General features: G+C 40.8%; 1 protein-coding gene across 1 annotated transcript; it reads left to right on the plus strand.

Annotated features, from left to right (window-relative positions):
* Nucleotides 1–5,890: 5,890 nt before the first annotated feature.
* On the plus strand, nt 5,891–8,288 carry LOC120567801. The gene is made up of 3 exons (XM_039814843.1): nt 5,891–5,925; nt 6,385–6,948; nt 7,534–8,288. Exons 1-3 carry the CDS (start codon nt 5,905–5,907, stop codon nt 7,549–7,551), a joined length of 603 nt encoding a protein of 200 aa, XP_039670777.1. The 5' UTR covers nt 5,891–5,904; the 3' UTR covers nt 7,552–8,288.
* The last annotated feature ends 5,803 nt before the right edge of the window (nt 8,289–14,091 follow it).

A 14,091-nucleotide genomic window follows, 5' to 3' on the forward strand; every position in this document is an offset into this window, starting at 1 on the left:
GAATTTTAGGGGTCTCCTTAGGAGAAGCTGCTAGCTAGGCTATGTGTCCCATTTAATTCTATGGGAAAAGATCGTTGCTACACTTTCGGCATAACTATCGTATATTTACAGTTTGAATTTCGTCACGACATGTATATCACAGCTCCATAAGGTGTTAAAGGTCCAATATGTAATATATTTACTGTATATAAATCCAAAAATGACACCAGTGCCTCATCAGATATTAAGGAAACATGCTAAGCTGAAATACTATCTTTTCTGGCAACAATGCTAATGTCAGTATTTTTTATTTTTGAAATTTACATTGCGTGACGGAATTTCTGTTTATGTTTTGGCCTGTGTGTTGTTATCAACTGCCCAGTTTGACAGCCAGGCCGGGTTGCCAGATATACCTGTAAAAACGTAAACTCAGCGTGCTACAGCTGTAACGTTAGTACAGCCATGAAAGCAGCAAACAAACAAACAGGATCAACGGAGATAGATTCTTCACGACCTAAAAAAACAACTAACAGTTGCGTGACCAGAGACGTAACAAACCCCTGGTAAATACTGGAGATGTATTTGAAAGATGGAGACAGCTTAGAGCCCAAAAGGACGCAGAGTTGGCTTATTTCCTCCTGAACAGGTAAGCACTAGCTTCAGGATAATTTATCACAGCCGCTAGGGACAGCCATTTTATGTCATTTCAACATTTGTGTACTCACATTGAATTATATAGCTAGAGTACCCGAGTTGGTTACTCGCAAAAACAATTGAGATACAGCCAGCAAGTAAAGTGATCTCAACTGGTCCTGGCTAGTCCTGGCTAACGCCACCATGCTAACTGCTAACGTTACCGGAGGACCAGGCAAGCAGCCCATGGCTGTTTACAAAGTGTAGTTCAGCGGCCGGAGCCGACAATGGTGAGTTATTTTAAGCCACGAGAGCAGAGCTGTAAATCGGGAAGAGAGGACCGTGAGTTTGCAGTGTGTTTAGCGATTGTTGCCCTAATTCTAAGCCAATGAAGTGTGTTCAGTCAGCAAGGTAGTGGTATTTTTAGGAGTTCCTATTGTAATTTAAAACTGAGGTAGTGTGCCTGTCTGGCGTGTGGAGAGGACGGCGAGGTTGTGGGGTTTTTGGCGGTTCCTACTGTAATTCTAAGCCGAAGAAGTGTGTCAGTTGGGTACAGAGCTCCGCGTGAGCACGGGCTTTTATGTCAATATAGCCAGCATCTAACATTAGCTACTTCGCTGTGCTGTGAAGTAATGTCTGACTATCTGAGACAAGCGTCTAGCAACATTGTTGTGGATGCTGCGGTCTCAGCCTGGCAACCTCCGTGAACTTCGAGTCTGGGGAGGAGGGGGCGGGGGAGACGACTCTCTCCAGTATTTTGAATTTGTACTGCAGTAACTTTTTTAAGCACTAGCTGTCACTATTACATATTGGACCTTTTAACAAAGCTAACAATCAATCAATTTAATGCATTTTTGTGAATTTCTTGTTAGGAGGAGGCAAGCTAACTAGCTCTCATTGATAGAGCTCCATGCAGCTCACTCGCGGACAAGAGGCATTTATTTCCCCGATCATTTGTTTAAATAACTCAATACACATATCCATTACAAGATTAACTGGAACCTGTGGTAAGAGATTGCGGGCGTAACAAGCTCGCTGACGGCGCCCTCACTTACACAGAATGGCCATTTAGCAGGAAGAGGGGAGCTGCAGGCCCTGGAGCTCTGTCAGGGCAGCAGCGTTTGGTAGTTCACTAACCCAGAAATGGTGACTTTGCGCAGGTATCGAGCACCGTGCAGCCGTGACGGGGCTCCATCTACCTCACAGCAGGCCGGTTTAGCCATTTAAATTTTCCTCAGATCAGTTAGTGGCCTACGTACATTTTGGGGCATTACAAAGATAGAATCTAGAGCCAAATAAGGAGGAGTTGAGAAGTTGACGTCAACTTTTAGCTTTGTTCAGATTAGCCCGTTTTCAAAGGCAATTTCAAATTGTGAGATTTGCAGAGGAAAGAGGTGTCAATGGGATTTTGAGGTTCTATGTATGTCCTATTTACCTATTTACCTTCTATCACCCCTTTAAGCTTCGCTCCTACGAAATAGGTGTTTTTTTGTTAGTTACACACAAAGCTAACTGGCTATAGTTAGCCTGTACGTATGTTAGCGGAATTAGCTAACGTTGCATAGCCAGCGAGCAACTTCGGCAATCGGCAGTAGTTTCGGCGAGCTAACCACGACAGTATGTCGCCCACAATCAATCTCTGCTGCTAAAAGCAATCAATCTGCAGTGATGTTTGAAATGTTTACTGCTGGCTGGCTACGCAACTTTAGCTAATGTCCGCTAGCATACATACAGGCTAACTATAGCCAGTTAGCTTTGTGTGTAACGTAACAAAAACCCACCCATCTCGTAGGAGCGAAGCATAACATTTCATTCAATAAAATGATGGTACAAAAGGAGCAATAACGCCACAGGTCTTATGTTGACAACGTGGACTCAGATATAGAAAACTCCAAAGGCAGTTGTAATATTTACCTAGCCGTCTAGGCTAACACTGTTGCGCTAACGTTAGCGAAACGGCGGCATAGCGTTAGCTAGCTGTCTAAACTTGTGAAAAGCTGAACAGCATCCCCGTCCAAGTAATAAATAAACATTAGGTAAATATGTTGTTACTGGAGCTAGTAGGCTACCATCAAAACATGAGATATCTAATCAATGTGTGTTTACAACCGTTGGGGGATTTCACAGGTGGGACTGGCAAGTTAGCCCATAGCTAGCATGATGCCTTGTATTTTCTAGATCTAGATAAGTTTACCGGTACTTATCTGAACTAACGACATGATCACTGTCACTAGATATAAAGAAAACACTGACTTTCACTTGGTGCTATTCACTGACAGTAAAAACACCTCTTCCTCATCCCAGTCAGTCACCATAGTTCTAGTACTAGGCTGATACACAGTCACCATAGTTCTAGTACTAGTTCTAGTACTAGTCCCCAATACGACATCATTACCGAATTGCTTTAAAAAAAAACACTAATACCAAAAACAACAAAAACTGGCCTTTAACACTATTTGGAGACATTTTACAGTGGTGGTTAACCTGCAACATGGGCTTTAAAGGATAGTTCAGATATTTTGAACTGTGGCTGTATGAGGTAATTACAGCTACATAGTCAGTGTGTTAGCTCCAGTAGATTAGTTTGGAGAAGGAGGCAGGAATATTGGCACAGAAGTTAATGAAATGTCCTGCTGTGGACGGGGGCAGCAGCTAAACAAAGTTTACACACCTAAAAATAGTCCCATCTAAAAATATTGACTATGAAGAAGTAGCTCATACAACCCATATTCAACACATCCAAATAAATGAAGTGTGTTTTTGAAATAAACAGAATATTAATAACAAAAATATTAATATGACACATAAAGAAATAGCAAATGTAAACAAATTTCCCAACATACTGTGTTCATTGCTGGCTGAGAAATGAGTCTTGAAATCATCCCAGGGAGACATGTAATTAGAAATGTTTTTTAAACAGAGAAAAGGCAAGAAATCAATAAAAGTCACTAGGATTCATTCATTCATGGCAACCTATCCCTAGTTGTTGGAATATTTGCGTATGTATTGGGGTAGTGGACTGACTGATTGACAGACAGACATTGCCATAGGGCTTAAAGGAGAACTCCGGGCAATTTTTACGTTAATCTCGATCGCTGTATGTATATGAGTACTGTCGATAGCAAAAAACGAGGCCGAATCGGTGCTAGCAACACGGAGCTGCTGCAGCTAATGCCGAGAGCTCCCACTCAGCTAAAACAGCAGTTACGGGGGCATAAGGTAAAGAGTGCCTTTGTGCCTCTTAACAGACACAAAATGCAATTAAAATGTCTGTGCAACATGAACAGGGCCCTTACATGACAACAAGATGCGTTTAGCAACTTAGCCATTGTTTAAATCCACCTACCCTGTTAGCTGCTAGCTGCCGTCTGGGATGAGTGAGTGTGTTCAGCCAGGCTTCGGTAATAATCATCACGCAGCAGTTCCGTGTGTATTTGTAGCATATATCCATTTTGTGTGCGATCCATCTGGCGTTGGTGAATAGTAGTCTCTGCAGTGGCGAATTGTGTGGTAGTTTCCTTAGCCGGGCTAGCAGGCCCAACCGGCATCCTTCTACTTCCTCCCCGCCGTGTTGCTAGCACCGATTTGGCTCGTTTTTTTTGCTATCGACAATACTCATATACGTATATCGATCAAGATTAACGAAAAAATTGCCCGGAGTTCTCCTTTAATGTTGCTAGCTAATCAACATACCTTGAATGATGCTTAAAGCATTCCTCAGAGAGGAGTTCTCCCTCTCCAGCTCAGCAATCCTTTGCTCTAATTTCCTACGGTAGGACTCTTTATCTTCCAGGTTGTTCTTCTGCTCCCTTGCCTATAACAAAGCCCACATCCTAACTTTTACTAACGGTTCAGTGTGTTCCTCTGTGGTCCGTCATTTATTTTCATTATTTCAAAACATATGTTTCAAAGACAGTTTTTGATTCAACTCTGTAATGTAAATAATAATAATAAAATGAGTGCAACATTAAAACTGATGCAGATGTCACCGTGGTCCTGCTGCGAGCCCTGCTATTTTCTGCTACGTGCTTCTATGCTCTGCAGTGCCCTGCTATGCTCTGCTGTGCCCTGCTACATCCTGTAATGCCCTGCAGTGCCCTGCTATGCCATGAACTACTACAACTACTATTTCTGGTCACTGTTCCATTATCTTTACTGTGACTATTATTGCCACTGTTCATCACACCCCCAACCAGCACCGTCAGACCAAGAGCCTGGGTCTGTCCGAGGTTTCTTCCTAAAAGGGAGTTTTTCCTCGCCACTGTCGCACTAAATGCTTGCTCTTGGGTGAATTACTGGAATTGTTGGGTCTTTATTAGAGATGGTCCATCGGCTCCGATACTGCCTAAAACGCTGGTATCAGTATCTGGAAGTACTGGAGTTTATGCACCGATCCGATACCACGTAATAAAGCCCTGAAGAAAATCTACATTAAAGTATTTTATTTATGTTCTTTTTCCGTTATAACTGACTGTCAAACTGGATAATAAAAGAAAGGCATTCATTGTTCGTGTTTGTTCATGTTTCACAAAGAGTTTAACCTGAGCCAGACAGACAACAAAGATAGAATTTGTTGTATCGTCTAATGAAGAACTGAATGTCCACAACATCCACATATGTTTGCAAGTTTAATGCAACGGGCAGCATTACATCTTTAGAGGTTACTTTCACCTGTCTCCAGCTAGCAAAACCACTTCCTCTACTAGCGTCAACATCCGGTCAGCTGAACACTCTAATTCAGAACTCAATGTAATAGCGCCTCCTTCTGGAACATCAGTTATTCATGAATATCAGTCACATGACCTTTTACGTCATCACACTCTTTTTCCAACTGACTGTCGCCATCTTGAGTACCTACCGGCTGGGCGGGGCCGTGGGCGGAGTGAGTACCAACCGTAACAACTGACAAGCTTGCTACAATTTACAGCTTCGTACGGATACAGTGTAGCTAAATGGCTACAAACGGCAACATTTCGCACCTCGACTGCCATGAAAAGAAACGTTACTTTCAAAAAATATCCTCGTTAGGATGTGATCCCTACTCGATACCTGATACGTTCTTCCAGCCTCTGTCCGCTGCTACCGAACTACCAATCCTGGCATTCAATGACATATATATTTACCTTATAAATAATCCCCCCCCCAAAAACCTGAAAAAACCCCAAATACCTTATAAATAAAAAAAAAAAAAAAAAAAAAAAAAACAGCGTACAAGAGTAACGAGGCATATCGGTTACTTTGTTGCGGGCTGGGTCCTTGGATTCGAAGATATGGCACCTTCACAACAAGAAGATGTTTCTCATGAAAGGAAAGGTAAGTGTTCTTTTAACCCAACTTTGTAAACAGCTGTTAGCAGCTAGCATAACAACTCAAGGCTATCGACTAACTAATAGCTGCTCTGTAGTGTATGTCAGCTCAAGGGGTAGCTAAATCATCTGGTCATGGTTTCAAAACAAACTACAAGAACAAATGAAAAGCGTTGTGTTTTCATGTTCTGGGGAGGAAGTAACAGGCATTGTCTTTTTGAATAGCTCTCTCATAATTCAATTCAGGGTTGCTTTAACAAGTGTTTTTACTGTAACAATTAGACAGCATTAAGGGAAACAGTAACATGAAATACACTCTCTCTCTCTCTCTTTCTCTCTCACTCCCCTCCTAGTAGTACACTATAAAAAAACGGTTGTGTGTGTAACATGGCACTGTGTTGTAAATGCATTGATTGACAACTGAGTTGATTTCACTAGACTAATTGGTCTGCTGTCTTCTCTTAAGGTGAACCACTCTCAGGCCGTCAACATGACCCCCACACAACCATGGATCGTAGTCCATGATGATGGGACAATTTTAATGGCCCACTGCACCTGCAAAGCGGGATTGGGTGAAGAATGCTCGCATGCAGCTGCTCTCATGTATGCTGTCTTAGCAGCGGTAAATCTTAAAGATGGACTGTCCAGTACAGAGATGCCCTGTGCCTGGGTTCTTCCGAGCAAAACTGGCAAGGTGCAGTACGAAGAAATCTGCAACATCTCATTCATGAAGAAGAAGACCGTAACATACTCCCCACTACCCAGCATTCCTGTCCCTACAGAAGAGGAGTTTATGGACTTCTACCAAAAGCTGTATGAATGTGATGTTCAGGAAGAAAGTAGTGAGGGGACTGCTATCTTGTCTGTGATCGAGGGCCACTCTCACAGATACAAACCAAAGACCTTTCAACTGAATTTGCCAGAACCACTTTCTAAATTATATTCAAAGGCAAAGTTGCATAATGATTTGTCGTCCTTACTAGTAGAGAGTGAAAGCATCTTTGACAATCTTCAGATAACAGAGCAACAGGTATGTACTGACAAAAGTCTTTAGTTTTAATGTTTACATTAATAGCTTTATTATGTTGAAATAGAATTACATTTTTCAACTTTCAGTCTTTATCAGTAGAAGAGGCAACCAGAGCACAGTCTGCCAGTAAGGTTTGGTTTGAGCAAAGAGCAGGCAGAGTAACAGCGTCAGTCTTCCACGAAGCAGGCAGGTCAGGCAGTGCTGCATCCTTGATTAAGAGGATTTGCTATCCCCGGTCCTGTCAGGTGTCTACAGGGGCAGTGAGGTAACGATAGAAATGTACAAAGAGAGACTACATATCAAAGTATGCTGCCCAGGGCTGGTTTTCATTCTATTTGTCATAGCCATATTTCAGAGGAACAATGATGTCCTTACAATCCCACTTAAAGGACTTAAATGATACAAGCTGAGAATATGATCCCAATCCTAAATATACAACGTTTCCATGTTTCTCAAAAGAGACTGCCATTACATGTACATAATGGTGTGTGCACTCATAGAGAATAATGAATACATTATTCTGGATTTGCAGTGCATACTATATTGCTAATGTATTAAAGTATAAATTATTCTTTATTTTTCTAGATGGGGACATGTGAGTGAGCTAACAGCAAGGACACAGTACATCACAGCATTGCAAGATCATCACATTGATTTTCAAGTGCAGACAACAGGCCTAATCATCAACAAATCACTGCCATGGATCGGTGCATCGCCGGATGGAACTATTACCTGTGCTTGCCACGGTAGAGGTGTGCTTGAGATAAAATGCCCTTTTACTCTTAAAGATCAGTCTATTGTCAACAGCTGCAATGCTGACCCAAACTTCTGTCTAATGGCAAAGGACAATGTGATAGCGCTAAAGCCGAATCACAAATATATGGCACAAGTCCAAGTACAAATGCGCATTGCTGAGGTCCAGTATGGTGACTTTGTAGTGTGGAGTCCCACTGAAATGTTTATTCAGCGCATTCAGTTTGATGAAGTGTTCTTCAATGAGACATACAGTGGAGTAGAAAAATTTATAAAAACTAGGATTTTGCCAGAACTTCTTGGGAAATATTACACAGTACCACGTCCAGTGGTTTCCCCAACCTCAGAGCAACAGCCCCAGTCAGGGTGCTATTGTGGTGAACCAGCTGGAGAGCCAGAGAATGTAGTAATCTGTGCATCTAAACAGTGCAAAAGAGGGCTCTTCCACAGGTCTTGCTTGCGTTTGACTAGAGTTCCAAAAGTGTGGAAATGTTATGAATGCAGGAAAATCCAGAATAAATGAAACACTGTATTAGGTAAGATTCCCCGTTGTGTTGGCTATACACACACACACACACACACACACAAACACACACACACACACACACACACACACACACACACACACACACACACTAGTACGGTAGACTGTTACTCCTAGAGCGGGGGTCTTCAACATTTTTTAAGCCAAGGACCTCTTAACCGAAAGAGACGGAGCAGGGACCCTCTACTACATATATTTTATAAAATTGAGTTGCATATTAAACTGGGCCTACAGTAAGTTGTAGAGCAGCCTAAAGCCTTTATACCTACCTTTTTAGTACATAGAATACTAAACTATTAAAATATCCTACTAATTCTTGGTATGATTTTATAATTCATGTTTTAATGTTAAACATACATGTGGCACAGTGAATCCTTAGGATGAACTGTATCTGTGGATCTTAGAGGCTACCTTACTTATGGGCCAGTAAGCCTATCATCAGTGTTTTTTTTCACACTTTCAAAAAATTAACAATAATTTTGACCCCGTTGAAGATCTCTGATCTAGAGAATAAGACTTTATGCTTCAGATTGTATTAGTTTATTCCTTGTAGTCTTGACGGCACACACGCACGCACATACCTACACAGTATACTGTTACACTGTAGACTGTATCAAGTTTTCTGTGCATGATTCTCTGTATTTGTTGTTTTGCTTTCTTTGATTTGTATATAGTTATTTTGGTGGGGAGGTTGCCTTTCAGCTGGTTTTGGAGTGTGCAAACTAGATTTGAATGCCCTGTCTAGTTGTCTGGCAAATTGTAAATACTATTTATACTATTACTACATATACCATTTATATCTTGAAAATATATCCTATTTATCCAATTCCATATCCTGCTAAATTAATTAATAAGCAATGAGTTTTACTGGTGTTGTTCTTCTGTTTTGAAGAAGTTTGACATTGAAATAAATAAAATATTTGTACTGTATTAACAGTTCCCTGTGGGTCTTATTAATGTCACATAAAAGACAGACTAATGAATGACATGAAATGAAATGAATGTATTGACACAAATTTATTCACTCCTTTGGAACAACAGGGGGGCAAAGGTTACAGAGGGCACAGCACACTTTCACCATCTTGTCCAGAGGTGTGAGTCCATCTGGGGTTGAGTAGCACAGAGTTATTGGTATTGTTCCTTGCAAAATGGTGTATTTATTCGCTTCAGGCCTATAACTCTCTCCACATGGATGCGCACTGCTGCCAGTCCCCGCGATGACTCAACTTCAGCTGGGTGAAGCTGCTGTTTTCCTTTAGTAAATGCCGGTATCTTGAGTCGAGCATTAACAAGACCCAAAGACTCTGCCACATTAAACCCCCTGTCTGCGAGAACAACATCTCCAGGGGACAATAAGTCAAGAAATCCACTGTGCTCAGTCACATGCTTGTCACTTGTCCTCCCGCCCCAACCTTTCGAAACAAAGCTGATGACCCCTTGTGGAGTTATGGAGATGAGGTATTTAACTGTGTTATGATGCTTATACTAAGAATACGTTTGTGCTCTTGCTCTCATTTCCTTTGGTCTTTCGATAAAAATTTCAAAGCAATCAATAATACTGGTACAATTTTCAAAGCCGTTTCTATAACACATTGGGAGACTACAAAGGATCTGATCTCTGCTTGGCCACTTTATGATATTACACAGCCTGATATTCATTACATTCAGTGTGTTGTTGAAAACCCGACCAGCAGTTGACGTGGATACATGAAATACATGAGCTAAAAAGAAAAGTGGCAAGTTCATTCTCAGGCGCATTAATGTCAAAAGAAACTGCTGAAAAGGGGACAAACTGGATTTCAACTTTAGGAATGATGAGATAAAAGAGAAAACAACAATTAGTTTTACATATGAAGGAAGGCCAGTTAATTTATGTACTTTATCATCTTTGTCCTTCAAACTTTCTTGGTCGAAAGACAATGACTTTACTTGACCCTTGAGCTTCCAAATTTCTGTCTGTAATCTTACGCACTCCTCATTTAATTGTTTCATTGTGACTTCACAAGAGGCATTTCCACAGGAACCTAGAGATAACCCTACACCACTGCTAGTCTCCATTCCAGGCTCCTCTCTGTCAATCTCCTGTCCCTCTTCTCCATCCAACTCATGTCCGTCTTCTCCACCCAACCCCTCTTCATTTCCCCCGTCAATTTCCTGTCCATCTTCTTCATCTAACTCATGTCTATCTTCTCTGTCAAACTCTTGCCTGTCATCTTTGTCCATCTCCACTCCCTCTTCTTCTTTTCCAGTCTCTTGTCTGTCCAAACTAACTGCTCTTTTTCTCTTCAGTTCTTGAGTTTGTTTGAATCTTGTCATTTGATTAATCCTCTTCCTCTTGTTGGGGGAGCTGAGGTACGGAAATATTGTTGGGACAAAGTCAGGGTTCAGAGGGTTGTGGCTCTTCACACCTAGTGAGACAAATAATTCACAGTATAATTTAGATTATGAATAACTATCTCTAAACGTCAACAACGTGGAAGTAAGCTACAATGTCAGTGAAATAAACAATAGTAGCTAGTATGTGAAGTTAATAAGGACTGAAGAACTCATATGTGCTATGCTTTGCAAAACGGTGACTCCAACAAATGCTCCAGGCTGCTAATGTTATGGTGTAAACAGATTAGCCAACCAGTTGGTAATGTCACCAGTCTTAGGACACACACACACACACACACACACACACACACACACACACACACACACACACACACACACACACACACACACACGTTTCCAGACTACAATCTTAAACTGGTTCTAAGCTCGAACAAATAGGCTATCCTCAGTTTATGACTGATGTGATGTCTCTACCAGATATTGTAACAAGTTTGTATTAAAGGATAAACTGACCTTTGACGCTAAACTCATGCTGTTAGACAGTATATGAAACAATTCACCCTGACTGCTTAATACTGTTTGGAAAGATTCGTATGTTATTATCTTTAGGTTGGCGGTTAGCGACCGTTAGCCGTTAGCCGTTAACAATATATTGACATCCACTTACCACAAACAAAATGAGCACTGCACAGACGAGTGTTTGAAGTTGGTGTCCAGTCTGTCCTCTTGATGGCTGCAAGCCACTGATGGCGTCTATTTTCGTCCTGAGGTAGTCTGTAAAAGGATATTTTGGGGTCTCCTTTTTTTGTTGTTGCACCCTACCGCACAACATACTGAAGGCATAGCTAGTTCCTTTTATTTTTATTTTTATTATTCTTCTTCTTCTCCTTCTTCTTTTTTCTTTTCTGCGTTTAATGGCGGGTCGCAAACAACTTGTTTAGGTGCAAAGCGCCACCTACTGTACCGGAGTGTGTAATATCAAGGCTTAGCTAAGTACTTCACAAGTTCCTTCGGTCCAGCTGCGGCTTGCCTTCTCAGTTCCTTTTCGATCTCGCCGAATCAGGTACTCAATATGGCGGCCGACAAGTTTGAGATGTCCGTGACGTCAGTTGTGACATCATCTGATATTCATGAATTAGCAGCTTACTTCAGAACATAAGAAAATGAACTATCATTCTTCATAACTAAGTAACTGATATAGCTTACAGATAAGCATTCTTGTAACTTAATATTACAGTTAATATGACAGTTAGGATACCACATAATTAATATTACATCCATACAGGGATAGTAGTATACAGTTGTTAAAACATAATAAAATATATGACACACTGGTATCGGATCGGTACTCGGTATCGGCCGATACGCAAATTCAGGTATCGGAATCGGGAAGAAAAAAAAGGTATCGGGCCATCTCTAGTCTTTATATATTATAGAGTGTGGTCTAGACCTACTGTGTCCTCAGATAACTCTTGTTATGATTTGATACTATAAATAAAATAGAATTGATTTATGATGTTTGTTTTTTTAATTTACCCTTTTCATGCTGTGCTTTCCGAGAGCGAGTAGGCAAAGGCAGTGGAGATGTACTTCTTGTTCTTTCCAGCTCCCATGGAAACAAAGATCCTCTATAAACAAACTACTGCTTGAACTAAACCATAGATATAGATACTGACTAGATGTCGCCTTGGCTACTGCTGTTCATTGGAACGAATGCGTAAATTTGGCGCGGAGAAGCCACTCCTCTTTAATGCATCAGCGTTAATTTAGGCAAAGGTCTAACGGAAATAAAATCACCATAAATCGTCAAAATTTACTTTAAATTTAGACTCGTTTTTTTTCTGATATTTTAACTGATATCAAAACATTTCATATTTATTACAGCTTCATAAATGATTACAGTATATAACACAGGTTAACCAACGTGTTTAGTATCCCTGCAACAACACTACCTTACACAGTTTCTTCCTTAGACATTTGCAGTTGCAGAGTATAGACCTTTGCCACATGGTGTTGTCTCAACTTATGAAAGGTACAGACAACCAGCGAAATTAAGCTAAAGTGGTGGTTGTCTATGCCATCTTGAGTTTCAACAATGTGATCACGAAGACCAAATTTTTCCTCAGACCCTACTTATGCTTTCACAACTCTGTTTAACAGAGACACTGGCACTGACGGGCTGCTGAGTTGATGTTAGAGGCCCGTCGGATGCAGTGCTCAACCGAGCGAATCACCTTAACGGTACCTTGACTTGGTATCACTAGGCCTCCGTTGTTTCTTGCCAAAAGATGGTATGGTTGAAGCTACCAAACTACTATAACATTCATTGCATGCAAGTTTTCTCATGACTTGCCTAACTACAAATCCCGAAATGTAAACAAGTGTGTTCTCAGTTAGGCACCCAAAGCTTGTTGCTAAATAACTGTGGTCCAACACAACACCAGTGATTTCCTCAAAGGGAGAGGATGCTATGTTGTCATCGTCGTCCTCAGCTGGCACCACAGATGACATGTCAACAGCTGAGAGACACACGGTGTCATCCTGTGGTTGAACGTTGCCTGTAATGCGCCGGAAATAACTCTGAAAGTGAGCAAAATTACTTTACAAACTACAATGACACAACTGTGAGGCCAAATTTCCAACATCTTACGATCATATTACATTGATATAAATACATTCTGTTCATTGTTGGTTTTGCTAACTAGCAAAACTAACTAGCACTAGCATGGGTAACTAACTAACTAACTAACTAGCATGGATTACATGCGGTCGTCGACCAAGGACTGAAACATGAAATATAATTTTGTAACATTCAATATCATAAAACACATTCTCACCTGTGAAATGTTATCCCTTGCTGTTTGTTTTTTTCATTTCTTTCGTTCGAACATCCATAAGCAGCACAAAAGTCCGGCATCTTTAGTGCTGATCTGTGCTTATGTGGCCTGCTCAAGAATGATAAGACCGAACACAAATACAATTATTTTTCTTGTAAGTACATTTGTTAAGCCACACAACTCAGTCATTTCCAAATAAAATACTTTGATTCCATGAGAAATATAAAAATACCTTCTTAACCACATATTCTCCCACAAACATTCTTACAATTCAGAAACAATTTTCAGAAAAATGTAATTAACTCACTTTCACTCCAGTGTGCAGCCTGTGCTCCAAGACACACACACACACCTGGATTTCAACACGCATATATCTCCCCTCTAGATTAAGCAGAAAACATACAAATGGACATAGCTTATTTAAACAGTCAGCATACATTGTAATGAGCTAATTCTGCTTATAGGCCTACATGTACTTTAGCATTACTCACGCTAACCCTGCTGTTCAGTGTTGCCCTCAGCGTGGCGGAGATACGTACACAAAACTCATTTACAGATCTACAGAAATCGTCAGGAATACAAAATCATCATTCATCGACCTTAAGTCTTCTAAATTAACCATTATCTCATCTGCTAACACTTATAACCATTTACCTTACACATAAACAGAAA

Source organism: Perca fluviatilis, chromosome 11, assembly GCF_010015445.1.
Source record: "Perca fluviatilis chromosome 11, GENO_Pfluv_1.0, whole genome shotgun sequence".
Taxonomy (NCBI): Eukaryota; Metazoa; Chordata; class Actinopteri; order Perciformes; family Percidae; genus Perca; species Perca fluviatilis.

Bases quoted from the DNA above. Each gene is read 5' to 3' on its own strand.
- LOC120567801 (XM_039814843.1), top strand. From the start codon at position 5,905: ATGTTTCTCATGAAAGGAAAG. The intron at 5,926-6,384 runs GTAAGTGTTCTT...TCTTCTCTTAAG, and splicing joins TGTTTCTCATGAAAGGAAAG to GTGAACCACTCTCAGGCCGT.